Source organism: Tigriopus californicus, chromosome 10 (assembly GCF_007210705.1).
Source record: "Tigriopus californicus strain San Diego chromosome 10, Tcal_SD_v2.1, whole genome shotgun sequence".
NCBI classification, from domain to species: domain Eukaryota; kingdom Metazoa; phylum Arthropoda; class Copepoda; order Harpacticoida; family Harpacticidae; genus Tigriopus; species Tigriopus californicus.
Genome location: NC_081449.1, coordinates 3,585,290 through 3,598,851, shown reverse-complemented (window position 1 = coordinate 3,598,851; position 13,562 = coordinate 3,585,290). Strand labels below are relative to the sequence as shown.

The window sequence follows — 13,562 nt, the reverse complement described above, 5'->3', positions numbered from 1 at the left end:
TCTCAGAGCTGGAAATTGTCGCCTTCTTTCCTTTGTGAAGAGCCGACACATTTTCTGTTGTGCTTGGAACGATCCGCGACTTTTGCCCTTTTCACGGTGTGCCTTCATCGCCTTTGGTTGAATGTGAGTATTCATGGATTGTGAGTGTGTAGGCGAACAGCCAAAATGGACCAAGTTCGTCTCTCATTGGCGGAGAATGACAGAGAGAGCGAGAGCGAGAGACCCAACGTGACTTTGACTTCTTGGTCTGATGGCAGATCTCTATAGTCTTTTTTGTGTGCCCTTTTCCACGAACAGACAACAGCTAGAAGTGGTGGGGTGACTGCTACCAGGTTGAAGTCCTCTCTGCTCTAGGCACATACTACAGTGTGTACTAAAAAGCCACCAGAAAGGGCGAGAAGGATTCTTCTTACGTCGAGAGGCGATCTTACGACTGCTTGATCTATCTTCGTGCTAGCTTGGAGGTCTGTGCTGAGTTTTGAAGTGTTTACGAGACGTAAAGATAACGCATTTAGAGCTAGATTTTTGATGCATGCCGCTCTTTGGTATTTCGGCTGCATTCCTCACGCCCCCAGTTCTTCATAAATACTCTCAAGGCCGTGGGCGGATTTGAAAAAAAAATGACAATAAAGGCCTTCTTTTCTGTTTCGGTTTCGCTTTCTGTCATAGAGATATTTATTCTGGCACACAAGTCCAACAACAATAATGATGATGATAGTGACATGGAGAGAAAATAAAGACGTGATACGTTGTTGGGGGTCAGGGCAAGGTGACGGATGACGGATGATGGGTGAGTGATAGGGCAACAAATATAGCAATAATAGCAATAATGATAAGAAAGAGGGGTAGGGGGTTGGGGGAGTTTAGGTGCTGGTGGATTTGTGGGTGGGGGGCTATATTGGTTCACATTGTGGTTGGTTCACTTTTTAGTTGTCAGTTTCTCTTCCATTTCTTTTCAGCAGTCTCTAAGAGTCCACACTCATCACCACTCTTCTACACGGTGGTCGCCTCCGAGGGCGGGGGCATCAAACCCGGGGGTGTGAGGTCCCGATGATCCCCGTCCAGGTAACCAAGGTCGGGTCCCGAGGAGGGAGGGTGGGACGGGTGAGATGACGAAGAATGAGGAGGATAGTCCATATCACCAGGATGTACTCCCATGTAGGGCGACATTTCACCCGGAGGTGGGGGTGGTAGGCCTGGCGGGCCTTGATGCATGTGGTCTGGGCCTCCTGGAGGCATATCGGCAGGATATCCATGCATCTGCAGATATGGGCAAGAAACGGGTCAAGGTTATTTCAAGGATGAGAAATCGTGCTTTATGCACGCCCATCTATTACCTGATTGACCAGCTGCTGGAAGTGAGAGGCGCCCGGGTGGAGCCGATCTCCGGGATGGAGTCGGTCCAAGTCGGTGTTGAGCGCAAAATCGGTTAAAGCTTTCCAAGGTGGCTCGTAGGACTGGATTTCGACCGGGTTCATGCTCACGGGAGATTCGTGTCTCACAGGTGAGGAGGCAACCATTTGGATCCCATGCATCGATCCATACCCCAGTTTCCGACCATCCTAGAGGAACGAAAAGGAGAATCCCAAAATAAAGACGTGATTGATCACAACTCTTAAGAGCAATTACTCTTCTCTTTCTTTCTTTCCTTTCTCTCTTATCATTCTGATATTTTCGATCATTTCGTAAACAAAGCTTGCTCTCCTCGAACCCACGACCCATGACCTACGTCGGGTATCAAAGGGTGCATTGTTCTCAAACTTTCCATCATCGTCATCATCATCATCATGCTAATGTGTACACAATGGGGAAGGAGGAAGAAACAGACCTTCCCACACGAATTTCTTCATTCAAAAAAAAAATCTATAGTAGCGTTCATTCATTTCGTTTTTTCATTGGATCTGATGAAGACTAATGAATGTTCCATCCTGACCTTGTTCGTGTGGAACGAGAACAACCAGTTCAAATGGCTAAATCTCTTCACATCAAGGAGTTGGCATATCGTACCCTATAACCAACGTCCAACAATAGCCAACACAGGGAAAACCGAGAAGAACAAGAGCAGGAGATTCAGTATATGCAGCATTAATATTCCGTCCCCTAATGTGAGGCTGCTTTGCTCAATCAATCAATCACCACGATAGACTCCCACAATTACAATGAATCCAAATGTATCATGCTCCATTTAGCTCGCTGGTGAAAACATCCCCTTTTAAAATTGTGCTCACATAGAAACCTTAAGGAAGTGAATGATCTTTATCCATGGTGCAGTAGTCAGTTGCTGAGAGTGGTCCACGAAGAACGTACGTACTTATTCAGCAGATCCTCACACTCGCTTTGAGTGGGATCAATTAATCAACAGCTTCGAGTCCATCGATCATGGCTCGTCCTGCCTTACAAAGGCCATACATTTTCAAAAGAAAAGGCCACTTTATTCTCGGAGGCTCCTCCATCCCAGACACTACATCTTCCATCGTGGACGAAAGGAAGGAAGGAAGGAAGGAAAGAAGAACTATTGTCGGACTACAAAAGCAGCCCAGGAATGAGAGATGCTTTTAGACAAGTTTCCTCAGCCCAAATATTACGTATGATAAACCAGTATTGATAACATGACCGAGTGTGTGAGGACGTGAGAGAGAGAGAGAGACATAGAGAGAAAGAGAGAGAGAGGGAGAGAGAGAGAGAGGGTTCCATCCATTTCCGAGCGACTTGAAAGCATGAGAACCAAATTTTGGCTATCCACCTCATCGATCTCTGCCAATATTTTTCCATATCTACGTGACAGTTGCACAATGAAATCGGAAGCGAGGGGCTTTTAACCCTTCCACTTCACCATCTCGCCTCCTCCGAAGATTCCAGCCGGCTTTCACACCTCGGCCCCTTCTAAAGAGTCCAAATGATCGGTTCCAATTCGAGGCAAAAGTGTGTTCCATGAGCAAAATCTCTCCCGAGAAAATGGAAAAATAAGGCAAGCACCGCAACCATTCATGGGTTGTATATGGAACTCGGGTTACTCTTTGCTGTTTTGCATTGCAACAACCTTTGGGCCATTGTGAATGGACGTCCTTTGCATGCGTTCGTACGTTTCTCTCTACATAAAACAACTCGTGCATCTCAAGTGTTCCGGAAAGTAAATCTGCTCAAACTGGGGTGTACTGTTGTTGTTGTTGTTGCTTTCAGGGGATCTCCAAGGTACAGTGAGTGTACAGCTATTCAGACGAAGGGGGAAACAGATCCCAAGACCCACTTGAAACAGACCATGAATGGCTCGGCAAGAAATTGGATACCCTTCTTTCCACCATTGCTCATCACCGTCATCATCATCTTCATTGGAGGTGGATCGATCAATACCCTACCCCGTTTGTATATGTGCGTACACAGTGTATATCCAGCCTTTTGGGTTACATTGATATAGCTTGACTTTCCGTGAAACGTGCGGACAAAGAGACCCTCGCTCCAACCCTCTAAAACCTGTTTCTTACGATGTAGCGTTCTTCTTTTTATGACCAAGCACGTTGGCCGATATCTTGGCTGTATCAAGACCCCAAATTCAACCACACCAACCACCTCATCTCTTACCACCAATTCACTACACAGACCGACCACAGTTCTTCTCCGTTCGTTGGTCGTTGGTCGTTCCGCTCGAGACTTTTATGAATTTCAACGGGAAAGGGCGACGAGTGGGCATTTGATAAGAGCTAAACAAACGAGTTTAGAGCCTTGAATTTGAGCCAATCACGTTCAAGGATGGTCTCCATTTTAGATGAGCCCAAGTAGAATTGTGCATGCCAGCTTGAAACTAGAAACTGACGTCTGGAGGGGCCTTTTGTCTTCAAGCTTGGCGAATAACGATTGCAAGGTGGTCAAAGAAAATCTGTCCGGGATCATGGGAACCATCGGAAACACCCTGATGGGCTTAACTTGGGTTTCAACTTCAAAGGACAGGCTTAAGAGGGCTTGAAATTGAATCTGCCTGAGAATTTAGACAACTTGGACGAGGTCCGAGATTGGAAAAGAAGGAAAAAGACAAGAAGCATCCCTTGGAATGATTGAAAAAATTAACAAAGAAGGGGGGAAAGAGAAAGGAGGAAGCTCATTAAATATTGAGTTTCTTCAACTGTTCGTAAAATTCACTCAGACCAAAGCTCTCTGACTCAGCCGAGCAGATTCGAGCCACACTCAAGTGGGTTTGAAGGCTCATACCGAATTCCGAGCCAGTAAAGCTCCCCAGTTGTGCAATGAGCAGTACACCAAATCATGAAAGTCTTGACCCTTGCGAAATTTCTAATTTAGCCTTGCTTCTACAGATTAAAGAGTTTCATTCGCGGTTAGCAGACCATGGTTTTTGCTCAAGTGGTGTGACTGAGAGCTTCCTTTTTGTTCATTAGCAAAGTTATGAAGAATTGGCAATGCAAAGTTCATTCTAATTGGCGTAATTAGCGAGTAGATTTTCTAGTACTCTGTTCAAACAAAAGGATTGTGGCTCTTGAGCTCTTTTCTATTGTTCTCAAAATCAAATATGGGATTTGTCTCACTAATGAATCCATTCCATGAATATGCACTAAAACTAATGAGTCTATTATGATATTTCATAATGTTCCATAATTAGTTATAAAGTATCATGGCACCATTTTAAAAGCAATTTCATCGGACAAAGCAAATGATTTAGCCATCATGCATTTTCATGGATTGAGAGTTGAGACCACCCTGATGCAGATGTGCTAGTAACAAACGTTCAAACTTTCGTGACATCCTATCCCTCCTCTCGCCTTGCGATTGAAAGAAAAATTTAAATCTCTAGAGATTTTTGTCGCTTAGAGTTGTTGGAAAACCGGCAAAACTTGATGACAGGGAAAAATTCAACTCGCTGGGGAGGACTTTTTACCCCACCTTTGTTTGAAAAGAGTGACTGAGACCAAGCGGGACGAAACTACCAAACTAAGTCGTGAACTTTGCCAAAGAGACCAAAAGCGATGCTTTCTTTCTCTGCGCATTCAACGAAATCAGAGCCAACTTTGCTAGCTCGGAAAAAAGGTGCGGTCAAATTTTGCATGACACCTCGAGAATCGGCCAAGGAGAGAGAGTGAGGGAGAGATGTTGTCAGATGGAATCGGGTTGGATAACTTTCGTGACACTATACTTGACCAACTTTAAAATAATCCCTTGCATTTGTCACCGTTTTTCACATGCAATGCCAAATCTAGTCACGAGATCTTTCTCTGCACCCGGATTATGAATGGTGCTCATTGATACAGTACATACGTCGTAAGAGAGTCCTAACACTCGATCCAAATACAATCATATTGACGGGCAGACTCATTAGGAGGAAATAAGTCAATAGAGGTGTCTCGCTTTTTTATCATTATCACCCTCCCCTAGCCTTGTTCAAATAAGAGCAGAAGTCACTAGCAGGATAAGAGGCTTAGCCCCTTCAATAATAAACGTGGGTGATTATCCAACTCTCCGTCTTGAACAATGGATCATTGTGTCAGTTACTTGTAAAGTATTGTTCAACTGAAAAAACGACCACAGGCACTTTCAGGGTCACTTAAAATCGAATTCACGGCCAAATTGGGGTGCCCTATTCAGGCTCCTTGACAAAACTCAGAGTCCTAGAGTTATCTCTGTAGGAACGAGGAATCACCCCAACATGAGAATAGTATGGATGGCCTGTCACTTTCTATTATCTGCCTTTCTCTCTTGTCTCTTACTCGGGAAAGTTCCCTTTTTCCCCTATGAATGTCTGTACAGCCTCCATGGCATGAAGCGACACACCCACACGTAGGAAAGATACATCCATTCGGTATCAAGACCAGGTCTGGTTTAAATGCCAAAACCAGGGATAGAACGAGGAAAATCGGTGGGAAGCGACCACTAATATTTCCGAGCCATCACGGCCAGCTAGACGGATGCAGCTAGCAGCTTTATTGCCGGATAGAGTCAGTATTCATTCTTGGATTTGAGAGAATATAGAATGCTTGTGGTAGCTAACATTTACTTTTCTCCCTTTTATCTAGTCTTTGTAAGTAGTTGCGCTATCTTTCCATACTTTGTTTACTTTTCTCTCAAGTTTTTCGTCCCCTTTGACAAACATCACGGGTTGTCGGAGCAGAAGACTGTGCGCGCTTCCTTCTCTGTCTTCATCATCATCATCATCACCGTCGTCGCCGTCCTCATCTTCATCTCAACCCTCAATGTGTACACAAAGAGAGGAAAGATCCCGAGGATGAGCAGGAAAGTTTGGGCGAATCAAAGACAAATCACTAACTTGATTTGCATCTGTCCAGGACCCTCTCCCTAGCCTTTCAGAGCACTCCACACTTCAGCATCAACCTTGTCTCTGACTGCAGCACAATTGTTCAGTAGATCTAGAGACTTATTGGACATACAGTCTACGGAGGTGATACTTACACTCTCGCGTTGCATTTGCTTCTCCAGAAGTCTGTTCTGTACCTTCTTGTCTTTACACCTCTTGTTCTGGAACCAGACACGGATCACGCGGGGGGAGAGGCCCGTCATCTCCACCAACTGCTCCTTCATCAAGGCGTCTGGCCGTGGATTGGCAGAGTAGCAGGTCTTGAGGACGTTCAATTGTTTCTCACTTAGCACTGTTCGGGCTCGGGCACTCTTGCGGTCACCGCCTTTCTTCCCACCACTCCCACTTCCTCCGCCACTCCCACTCCCCCCACCACTGCCCCCAGATCCCACGGAACCTGGGCCGTGAGGGCCGCCCAACGAGTGGCCAGGGTGACCACCTAGACCTTTGTGTTTGGGACCGAGAATGTCCTCATGGGAGTCTATCACGCTCATGTCTTCGTCAGAGAGGTCACAGTGAGCTGGAAATGAAAAGAGAAAACCAGGCTTGAAATGGGACCTTGGGGACTTTGATAGAGCGGCGAATTAGAAGTTGCTACTAAGCCTAGGTCTAAAGATATTCACTCGCTCAATAGCAGACTGCGAGACTTGGATACCAGGGCTGGTCTCTTGGATTATTTTTTCTGGAAGCTGGCGACAAAGTCACAAAACTAACTTTTGTCGGCGTCTCGACTCTCTAAATAAAGAGCATCAATGGGCGGCAAGTGGGTTCAAGGACCGCACTTGAAATGAACACCTCTGAGCGAACAATGATTCAGCATTATTTTTTCCTCAACTACTGTCGACGCACCGAACGACTTTATGACAAATCTAAAGTAGCCAACAGAATCTATATCTTTGTACAATTTTCCAGGTGTCTTCTAATCCGCTAAATGTTTTGACCACGATTCTTCATTAGATGAAAACAACATTCACCCCGAGGGCATGTTCTCCTCGACTCCCTATCTATTTCTAACTTAACCTCAGGCTTTGTTTCCAAACGAAGACTAAAAAGGTATGCTTGTTTTTTTCCAAATTGAAGTGATCTCGTTTTGAATGTGCTGTCTGAGGTCATATACACACACTCACCCCAATAGAGAGACAGACAGACAGACATTGGTTCGGTTGGTAGTTGTGCTTGGGCTTGGCTTGAAACACATCAAACAGCTGTCATGGTAGTACATGATAAATCCATTAGCAAATTGATTCGTGTGAAACTTGAGTACAGCTGAAGGGAAGCGGACGAACCAACAAGCAACAGTAAACCAGTCGCACCACCGCTATCATTAACAGCAACAGCAATATAACCAGTGCAAGCAAGCCACAGACTAAACTGCGCAGACCACTTGTTCAATCATTGAGAAAAACGGGGACCAGCAGTGAATAATGGGTGGAGACATTATGCATTTCATAATTACTAGGGGTTTTCAACCAACTATATCCAATATTATGGGTCGCGATTTCGAAAAGAGATCCTGCGTATTTGTAGTAATTGAAATTTACTTTGAATTGGGGAATTGCGATAACATTATACATAGAAATACTGATATTTGGCCCGAGTACTTGGTGACTGCAGAATACAATAGGGACAGGTGTCCAAGCAAATGTGTTACCAATATATTCATAGATTGTTGGATCATATCATGCCGGTTCTATTAAGAAATGATGAAAAGTCGTTATTGAAAAAAGGAAAGGTTGCCCACCTGAAACTCATAACGAAATGGATTTCGACAAAATGACTATGTTCTGATATTTATTGTAAAATAACTTTGGTCAAAAATAGAACTTTTGCTCTTTAAATTAAAAAAGAAGCAGAAATCCCCAGTACAGTTAAGAAATAAAAATCCGACTATTCGATTTTCCATTTTGGCCGCCCAAATGCTCCCATTGTTTTTAGATACAAACAGTTTTGGTCGACAAATTCAGATGACCTCCAGGGTTCTGCTTTACCCAGTTCCACAACAATTATTCAAAATCAACTGAATAACCTTTAAATACAATAATAGCTTGCAACGGACAACCCCTCCTTATTTAGAGGCAAAAACAGTCGTGTGAAGTCACAAATTCTTGAAGCCCTTTTGCCGACAAAAAGTGAATCAGTCCATATGAACTATATTTTTTCTCAACCATCAAATGTCCTGTCTTACCTTCTGAATTATCTTCTGAGCTGTTGGATGTGTTATGATGGGGTAGGATGGTGTTGTTGTTCTCGATGGACTCTTTGCGGTCCATGCTGTCGTCTTTGCACAAGAGCTCCTCGTGTCGCAACGAGAATTCGTCCCCGGGCACAAGTTGCTTCTCACACGCTACACACCGGAAGCAATCCAAGTGAAAGATCTTGTTCTTGGCCCTCATCACATAATCATTCTTGCCAAACGAGCGGTGGCATTTGTCGCACTTGGCGCCAAATAATCTGCGAACAAGAGCAATGATTAACAACGAGCTCATTGGAATAATGATGACAATATCTTTATTAATAAGAATGAGAATAAGATTGAGAAGAATTGTGATTCCTTAGGCAAACACATGTGTGTCACTCCATACCTGACATAGTCCTTTTTGCAATAGGTTTTTCCCTCCCGAACGAAACAAGTGCAGTTCTCATCGAGAAACATTTGACATTCACTGCATTTGAGGCAGGCTGCATGCCATTCGAGATCTGGTGCCACTCTTAGGATGTATTGGTCATGGATCTGCCCGCCACAACCCATGCAGAGGGCCACTTTCCGTCGATTGGGACCGCAGTGGGACGAGGATCCATTGGTCAGGGATGTTCCTGAGCACATATTGGGGGCCGAGGTAATTGAGCTGCTGTTGGGGCTGTTGATCGTGGTCATGCCTAGGCAAATCATTGAGACTCGTGTTTTAGAACCTAATGGAAACAGCAGTGTTACCAGTTTGACAATGAGACACAGTTTGAAGAAGGATTTTTGTTTTAGAAGGGGCCAAATGGATCATTTGCTTGTATTAGGGCTCGCACTTTGGATAGTGGGACTCCTAGAGCTTACCTTTAGTGAGGCTGTCACCGGCCATGGCGGTCTCCCTGAACGCGTCGAACTTCATTAGTTGCATGAACCCACATTTGATGATCTGGTTCAATTCACAAGGTACACAACAAGAGCAGCAACAAAAGCAATGTAACAACAAACAGTATTTTGATGAACCGATATCACACACTACAGATAATCACAATGTCACATTTCCATTGTAGGATTGACCATGGGACGAACACACAGGGACCCTCTCCCTTGGGCGACAATGAAAGTTCAAGCCAAGGGTGGACGTGGTTGTGGGAGTAGTAGTAGTAGTAGTAATGCTACAGCAGCCTAGATTTTCACTCTCTTCGTCGCTTCACTGACATGGAAATACTAGTAAATCTCGACAATTCTTGGCGACACCTTGTCCGCACGCCTCCATCGCCTCATGCACATTTACTGGCGGGATCGCCGTCGAGAAAGTTGTCCAACGGAAACCCACTCGTCCAATAACCGTTTGGAAGCCAACTCAGAAAGCGCGCCCGAAGGAGAAGTTAGTTCGACGGAGGCGCCGAAATTGGGAGGAGTCAAAGTGGCGATTTTTTAGTATTTTACTAGCGACAGATTTCCGCCGGCTTCAATGAATTGAGGTGGCCGTCGCTCTGAGCAAACGCGAAATATGCAAGATGTCTTGAAATGACAGTTCAATACAATTTCCGATTAATTGTGTCCAGTCAGGATATGAAACGAATGGTCGGTCTGCCCTGTTCAAGCCGGAAGTCAAAGTCATTTATCATGGTTTTCCTCACTTCCTTCTTAAGTTGCTGGTATCATTCGGGGGCTTCAATGGGATTTGTTGATTATTGACTCTGCTGTAACTTGTTCACTGTATTTTCGCCCAATGTCCACTGTATGTAGTAGTCTCTAAACACACATACGAGGAAAGTTGCGTAAATCTAGACAAGTCCCTGAAGAGAATAGAAACTTCTAACAGATGCTCATTTGGGTTTGTTTTCCTTCTCCTTTGGGATTGAACCGGGAACAGCGAGCGAGCGAGCAAGCATCGAGTAGTCAGCCAGTCAGCCACAACGAATCAACGGAAGACGAAGGGAGTGAGGCCATGTGTGGAACTCGGAACACTCCCATATCACTTGGGTGTGTTCCACTTTTGGAACGAAAAACCACATGATTGATCTACAGATATGGTCTGGAAAAGTTGGTCAGCCCATTCAACATGGAGAAGTTATTGGTATTCCTGAAAGTAGCATGCCTAATAAGATTATGCAGTCAAGATTAAGAAAGGGAGCTACGGGTGGCTGCTGTTTCTTTTTTTGTCCAATCCTGTTGACATTTAGCATTAAGGTCCTGATATCCTCAGCCAGATGGATCGGGAAGAATCGCAAAGAATAGCCCCCAAGACGCGATCTAAGCTGGTTGTGTTTATTTGGCTCCAAAATGATTCAATCACAGAATGCGGAAAGTGAGGGGAAGCAGTGAACCATTACTCCGATTATTGCCACCTCATCATTTCGACTTCGATCATTGAACTTCTATACGTCGTATGCCGTCTGGCAGGATGAATTGGGTAGTCCCACATCTGGATCATTCCTCACGACAATATTGATTGGAAGATGGACCCATTGGGAGATGGAACAAGTGAACTCTGTTTGACCGTAAACAATCTGATTTTTGGACAAAATATTCTTTCCCCCTGCAGAAGAGCTCTTTGTTACCTAAAGTACCAACATTTCATTGCAAATGGATTTAGCAGTTGCCCCTAATGACCTGCCTGACATCCGCACTGATTTTTCTACACGTTCAGTCAAAGTTCTAAAACATTATCACTGTTGTAACCAAACAATGTTCCTCTAGATTCAAACTTAAAATGAATGGAGAAAGAAGCAGAACTGTTAGAAACCAAAACCCCCTGATAATTAAGAAGTGCTAGTAACTGGTTTATAGTGTGTCCATGCCCCTCGTTCGATTCTATGATCGTTTCAAATTGGGAGGGGATCTCAATGTATTCATGGATTTCCATCCGATTAGCCGTGAATGAGCAAGAGTCCTCTTCGCAAGTGCTCAATCCTGAGACCAGATTGCTCACTTGGACATCAAAACCATGAGAACTTGACCACTTGTGCAGATCGAGGGCCAGACCATGGTTAATCATCCTCCTGGAGCAACCAAAATCAGGCGAGGAGCCTTAATCTCTTCATCGTCTCCGAACCAAATCCGGTCTCCTCAATTGCCCGCCAGAGGGCCAACCATCGCCATTCTACCTACTCTCAAATCGACTTGATTTGAGTGCGAAAGGTAGTCGTGTAGTTCATTATGGAGTTAGAATCGATGTTGGTCTTCAATCCACGAGGAAATAATGAGGGCGCTTAAAATGCCACTCTTATCGGGAAGGCATATTCCAACTGATTTTCAAAATCCAAAAGATTCCCATGCCAAGCCCAATGTTTTTTGAATATGTGGCTGCGCATATATACATACAGCGTACGTTCCTGACGCGTTCTTCGTCTCCCTGACGGCTTGGTCGCCTTCCATTTTATGCTTTCGTGCCCAATCAGGTAGAATCGGCACCTAAGTGCTTTTTAACGATTGGTCCTTCTCGCTCGTCTTCCCAAACCCTCTGTGCCACCTCCTATGGTCTAACAAGGTAGATGAACCGGGTACGTTACATGTACCTATTTTCCAGTTTGAACTCGAGGCCATTGGGCTGAGAGGCTGACTCAGCCAGACGACTTGGGCCGAGTCGGACAGATCCGAAGTGAGTGGGGTCATATATTGTTCTGGAAATCAGACAGTAAGGAGCCTGTGCACTTAGTCGTCTCGAGACGAATGAGAGTTCTTTGGCGGCCGTTTCGTGTTCGAAATGTTCATATCTCGAGCCGTTCGTTTGTATTTACCAATGCACCCTCGGTAATCTCAAGTATGTCAAACTATGTCACTGACTGGCTGAGAGCAGAGCGTCGGGAAGGGAATGAGCGGCGGGATGGACGGACAATAAGCATTGGATTGGATCCTCATTGGATGAGAAAAATTATATGCTTAGGGTTTTACTTGTACATAAACGTTGATATTTGGCGAGGATAATGATTATCGGAATATTGGCAAGTCATGATATTTCGGGATCAATTTAGGCCAAGCGAGTGAAGGAACATTCGACCCACCAACGTTGAAGGCACCAATTTATCCATTTTGCCATGGGTGTTCCCGAACAAGGCAAAATTTGCACTATAAAGATATCATTTGCCGCAAAATTGGCCCTCATTAGACGAGAGAAAACAATATCTGCTGTTGATCTTTTTCGCATTCGACGCCATCAACAACTTAGTGAGTCCTAACAAATGTTAGGGATGTGATGTATTTCGGTGCGGGGTTCAAAGCTGAGATTATCAGTGATTTGTTGTATTATGCAGTCGGAAAATAACTAGATCCTGTTCGCTACTTTATTAAAGTAGCAAATACCCTACTTATCTATGTAAGCTATTGAGCCAAGTTTGTCAATCGCTCTCGGTCTTTTTCCGAGTAGCGATTTTTTGGCGCAACACATCTCTAGTGAACCGACCGTTTTGATACGGCTTGATAAACTCGATCTCGCCACGACTACTTGTACGTACTTGACAAATGTCATTGTGGGATAAAAATGGTCTCATAAATCTGAGTTTGGCCAGAAGTGGGACGATTTTGCCTCTGACTACGACGTATTCGTCCAGCTTTGATGAGGGATCAGATCAGAACAAGGCACCGGACTACCGACGAGAATGCATTAGATCACTAGCTGGATTTTTTGATTCAGCCCGCTGATAACCAAATGGCAGAAAATTCTCTTTTCTCCTCTGTACAAAAGACAGGTCTGACAGAGAGTTCTCTTGCCTTCGCTCTCTCGCTCACTGTGTTCTGTTGCAGGTTTAACCAAAAATTGATTGACATCAGGTTGAATTTGATCAAGTCAGGAGATAAGATGGAATCTTGAAAAAATATATCCCCCCTTCTCCTTGGTACGATCCTCAAAGCTTCGTGATACGTTGGCAACCCCCGAAAAACTTGCATTGTGAATCAACAGTTTCCGATCAAATAATAGAGGTTTGATTCAAGAGGTGAGCAATGAGAATGTAGAAGTGTGTTCCACTCCTAGTGGCTTTTTGTTTGAGATTGGCCATCTGATGTCATTTGGGCTTTTACACCTAGTTCCATTATGGGCTTACTTTGATCTTCTTCTAGATA

General features: G+C 44.5%; 1 protein-coding gene across 2 annotated transcripts; it reads right to left on the bottom strand.

The window, feature by feature from the left end:
* Positions 1–635: 635 nt before the first annotated feature.
* Positions 636–9,950, bottom strand: LOC131888590 (insulin gene enhancer protein ISL-1-like). Of its 2 annotated transcripts, none has more exons than XM_059237481.1 (6): positions 9,363–9,950; positions 8,899–9,226; positions 8,502–8,767; positions 6,412–6,836; positions 1,338–1,562; positions 636–1,260 (listed from the first exon to the last, which is right to left on the bottom strand). In XM_059237481.1, exons 1-6 carry the CDS (start codon positions 9,424–9,426, stop codon positions 994–996), a joined length of 1,575 nt encoding a protein of 524 aa, XP_059093464.1. In that variant the 5' UTR covers positions 9,427–9,950; the 3' UTR covers positions 636–993. The 2 variants fall into 2 exon arrangements, with proteins under 2 accessions (XP_059093464.1, XP_059093465.1); XM_059237482.1 differs by having other exon boundaries at positions 8,899–9,193.
* Between the last annotated feature and the right edge of the window lie 3,612 nt (positions 9,951–13,562).